Source organism: Sinocyclocheilus grahami, unplaced genomic scaffold (genome assembly GCF_001515645.1).
Source record: "Sinocyclocheilus grahami isolate Dianchi unplaced genomic scaffold, SAMN03320097.WGS_v1.1 scaffold106.1, whole genome shotgun sequence".
In the NCBI taxonomy this organism is placed as follows: Eukaryota; Metazoa; Chordata; class Actinopteri; order Cypriniformes; family Cyprinidae; genus Sinocyclocheilus; species Sinocyclocheilus grahami.
In genome coordinates this window covers 1,301,074-1,305,925 of record NW_015505285.1, presented here as the reverse complement: position 1 = coordinate 1,305,925, position 4,852 = coordinate 1,301,074, and the positions used below count along the sequence as shown (strand labels likewise).

Sequence of the window (4,852 nt, the reverse complement as noted above, 5' to 3'; positions counted from 1 at the left end):
GAGATTTACTACTAATCACAGAACCGGCTTTACTGACGAGATAAGCATGAAAATCGCATTCGATATTTTGCACAGCCCTATCATCAACTAATCCTGGAAAAATGTTTTAACGGTTTCAATGACGATAAATGTTTCTTGAGCACCAAATCAGCGTATTAGAATGATTTCTGAAGGATCATGTGAAGACTGGAGTATCGGCTGCTGAAAATGCAGTTTTGCGATCACTGGAATAAACGGCAGATATAAAATATACTAAAATAGAAAACTGTAATTGTAAATTGCAGATATAATTCACAATGTAACCATTCTTACTGTACTTTTGATCAAATAAATATAGCCTTGGTGAGCTTAAGAGACTTCAAACATCAAAACAATCTCACCGACCCCAAATGTACTGTGTGTGTGACTACACGGAATGTGATCTGGTTATACTTTTTGTCTTTCTGGATTAGGGAGCCATTTCGGGTGCATTCTTCCCAAACTATTTCTCTCAGGGAGAGATTGATGAGCAGCTGGCATCTAAGGAACTTTCTGGAAACGATCCAAAGACCACCATTATGGTACCAGTGTCTCCAGTTACAAAAGTCTGTCAAAAAACTACTGTCATTGTGGAGCAATAGTTTCAAATGAATTTTGTAGAGCAATTTGGATTAAAAAAAAAATTTGTATAGCTAGCTAGATGAATAACACAACTGGTTTAATGCAACAGATTTTGAAGGTAACTTTAAGGTAGTAGCATTTTAAAGGCGCCCCCTTTAGAACCAGAACTGGTACCTCAGACTTGCAATGAATTGACCAATTATTTGTGTACTTGTGTAGATTATGTCTCTGGCCTAATGCCTTTTCTCTCTCTCAGATTAGGAATTTGCCTCCATTTGCATTCCTGTGCTATAAGCAGCTGCAGTCACTGTTCCGTCAATGTGGACAGGTCAAATCAATCTGTTTCGATGGATCCAGGTAACTTACATAAACGCAGTGTGCTTTGTATGAAAGTCTGTTTTTGCCACAGAATAATTAAAACACTTAACTTTTTATCTTGTAATTCTGAATTTATATCATAATATAATTTCAATTTTGACTTAACATTTTAAAATTCAGATTTTTATTTCCTGGAACATCAAGTTTATCTTGCAGTTCAGTCTTTCTTTCTTTTGCATATCACTAAGTTTTCTGGCAGAGATAAGGCAAATGATAACATTGCAATTCAAGACTAGTGGAGTCACGATTTGTTATTGATGTAATATTGTTTGCCAAAGAAATCACTTGGGTGCATTGGGCGTGCAATATTGTAATTTGTGATATCATGCCTTAATAGGAATGTGAAATGGAATATTCCTATTAAAGCATTTCTTGAACTAAATATGCATTTTGTAATACAAACAAGTCCTTTCATCAACAAAATTAGGTGCCTCTTAAAAGAGATACTGTATATACTTTTATCAAAATAAAGCTTTCTTAGGGAAAAAAAAGTCAGTGTTGCAAAATGTTAACTCAGAGTTGTAAGATATACAGTATACTGTTGGAGCAGCCGGGCACGTAACCGTTTTAAGACGCTCACGAGCAGCCGCTCTGCCATTGTGTCCCTTTATTCCATTCTGCACGGCGTCATGCGTGTTGACCTGCACATCTCTACGGAGGCGGGCGATGTCAGTGTGGCAGACCTTCTGGTGCAGGAGGGATACGCCTGTCACGTACCTGAAAGCTTTGAGAGTCAGGTAACCATGCCGCCACCACCACAGTAATGTCCACCTGACAAGTTTTCTTGAATTAATTTTAGGGATGCACCGATATGAAAATTTTGGCCGATACCAATAACCGATAATCCTTTATTTTTGAAAGCCGATAACCGATATGTTGGCTGATAAATCTATATCCAAATTTTTATATACTTTTTGAGAGCCTGATTACAAAAAAGGTCTCATCATTAAAAACCACATCCCGAACACTTCAACATAAGCAGCCTAGTTTGAACGGTGTATGTTTTAAAAATAATTTTACTCTCCCATTACCAAATTTAGTCATAAAGTCTTACAAATAAAATAATGCATAAATAATGCAAACAAGTCATTGGACATCATTACACGTGTAAAGAATCAAAATGAATGCGCCATAGATCAATAAAACGGAATAGCCTCTGCACGGACAATAATTAAATGATTTTAATTACTAAACCATATTGCTGATGAAAATAATAACAGAAAAATACAAGTGGTTGTTATTATTAATAATAATAATAACAATGATTTAGAAAAAGTAACAAATTAATACCACTGTTTTAAACAGCAGCCGTTTGAGCTGCGCGTGCTGAAACTGAAGAGCTGAATGAATACGGTAAACTGAAGCGTTTTGCTGGCAGCTTATTTAACTCAAGGAAATGCATCCTGAGATATATACTTTTATCAAAATAAAGCTTTCTTAGGAAAAAAAAAAGTCAGTGTTGCAAAATGTTAACTCAGAGTTGTAAGATATACAGTATACTCGAAATTGCGAGCAATAAAGTCAGATTTGTGTAATAAACTTGCAATTTTAAGTCAGAATTATGAGATGTTTACTTGCAATTCTGAGAAAAAAAAGTCAGAATTGTGAGGAGAAACCTCCAATTACAAGATGTAAACTCAGGATTATGAGACAAAACGTTGCAAATTATTTTTATTTTTTTTTGCAGAGCGTATGTTGTGTTTTATCGCTCTTGTGTGAGGGAGACGGGTGTATTACCTGAGGTCTTGTTGGCACTGCTGCGAGCACGACAAACTCCAGCGCTCCAGCTGCAGGTGCACCACGCAGACGAGGTGGAGGCCCGCGCTAAAGGAAAGCCCATCACACACCTACGTTACACAAGGTAGCCGCAAGTCCACAATACACATAGACCTTATCAAAGATGCATGAAGTTTTCAAACAAAAACCTCACTTTCAGGGTTAATGTGGATGTTCAGAGCCATGCTGTGTCTCCTGTTGGAGTTCTGAGCAGCACTGTAAATCCAGAGAAACTTCCATCCAGCAGGGATTTTATCATTAACATCACAGAGGTGAAGACTAACTTCATTTTGTTTTTAAAAGATTTTAAAGGCTTTTAGAGAAATGTAGCCTAATTATGAGCAGTGTGCAGGTCATTAATGTGTATAATTGTTTGTAGGTGATCGATGTAGGCCATTTTTGGGGCTTTCGGACAGATGAGAGCAGCGTAGAGAAACAGTGTCAGTTAACAGCAGCCCTAAACATAAGAGATCTGAGACCTGTATCTGTCTCTCTCTATCCAAACCTGCTGTGTGTGGCCCCCTTCAAAGATGGACAGCAAATGGCCAAATACTATAGAGCCAAAGTACTGCACATCCTTGGCAGCAATGTAGAGGTACATGCCACACGCACACACACGTATGCACGATCACAATGTTCCAATGCAGAACAAAACAGTCATATCTTACCGGTTTTACTGGTGCTCTGTGCGGGCTGGGCTGGAACTCCGTTTCCCAAAATGCAATGCTGCCTGAACATGACATTGAGCTTGCCTTTGATGTCAAGTTTGATTTTGAGGACATCACAGAGGTATGTTTTGGTGTGTATGTGTGATATTATGCATTCAGAGGTCAGTTTTGCATGTCAGGCTTTACCTGTATAAGTAAGCAGGCTCTTAGCTAGAGTAGGTTGCATCATAAAATGTCTAGATTATGCAGTTTTAACAAATGATGTGTATGTGTAGATAAATGCTTTGAGAGGCACAGTGAACAAGCTGGTGTGTGACGGACCAAATGGCCTGACAAACCTGAGTCCTGACAAGATCAGCAGCCTTCAGGAGGAGGCCCGGGAACGACTTGTTGGGTACTCGATCACCATCCACCCTCCTCCGGAGACATTCGAGAGTCTCCATGACATGGGAATACTAACCTAGAAACATCTGTGATTCTTTCTCTTTAGACTGTTCATTAAAAACCCTCCCAGACCAGAGTGTACACCTGTGTACTATGAGAAATTCAAGAAATGGAACCAGGTATAAATCATCCATTCCTAAAGTCTTTATTTCTTAAAGCTCTTATTAGAATGAGTTCACTGGGTTCTTTACCATGTGTGTCATCAGGTGGATCGCTCCCAGCAGATGGAGCTGCAGGAGAAGGATGATGGGAAATCCAAAGGTGTGCTATTTCAGCTGCATCCAATCACCTTACTGAACATGTGAGGAGCATCATACACAAGATAATCTAGTCTCCTAGTATTGCAAAAGAGATATTGTGGGATTTTCAGTTTTAGAAGTTGAACACTGAACATCGTACAAAGTTGGACAGAGTTTAGTACAGCTGGAGCTCTGCAGTCTGACAATCAGGTGCCCTAGAGAAGGACCACAAAGCTTGTCTTTTAAACACCTACATGTATCCCTACAGTTCTGCAAAAAATTACAGTTACACATTTAATAACATTTTCAAATTATCATTGTGCTCGAATACACTGAAAAGAACAAAAAAAAAATCCACAATTCAACTCGCTATTAAGTATGTCTGTACACAGAGCCACTCTACAAGTGACAGTGAATTGAAGCGATTAATTGACATGACAGCAGAAGATTATATGACAGGCATGATTTTCATTTTCGTGTCACATTTTACAGCAGGAAATATGCACTGCAAAATAAAGCAGAGAGGAAGAGCACTGCAGCGATAGCAAATATTTACTCAAGACTGGACTTCATGCATTTAAATCAGAAGCAATGGAAGAGAGAAGCACTGTGTGTGTGTCCCTCTGGTGTACCTATAGCTCTACAATCGCCCACAAGGTGTCATTTATGTGAATCAGTGTTAGTTACTTATGCAGGGCAACAGTGGGAGTGTAGGGAGGGGTTATTGGTGCCGTTAACTAACTTGAT

At 38.7% G+C, this 4,852-nt stretch overlaps 1 protein-coding gene across 1 annotated transcript in view; it reads left to right on the top strand.

The window, feature by feature from the left end:
• Positions 1–4,244, top strand: part of tdrd9 (tudor domain containing 9) — a 21,586-nt gene extending 17,342 nt beyond the window's left edge. The window contains exons 22-29 of the mRNA XM_016276903.1: positions 857–957; positions 2,666–2,839; positions 2,915–3,026; positions 3,134–3,349; positions 3,412–3,543; positions 3,698–3,816; positions 3,913–3,985; positions 4,073–4,244. Of these exons, the coding sequence (XP_016132389.1) occupies positions 857–957; positions 2,666–2,839; positions 2,915–3,026; positions 3,134–3,349; positions 3,412–3,543; positions 3,698–3,816; positions 3,913–3,985; positions 4,073–4,171 (1,026 nt within the window). The 3' untranslated portion in view covers positions 4,172–4,244. The remainder of the gene's footprint in view (positions 1–856; positions 958–2,665; positions 2,840–2,914; positions 3,027–3,133; positions 3,350–3,411; positions 3,544–3,697; positions 3,817–3,912; positions 3,986–4,072) is intronic.
• The last annotated feature ends 608 nt before the right edge of the window (positions 4,245–4,852 follow it).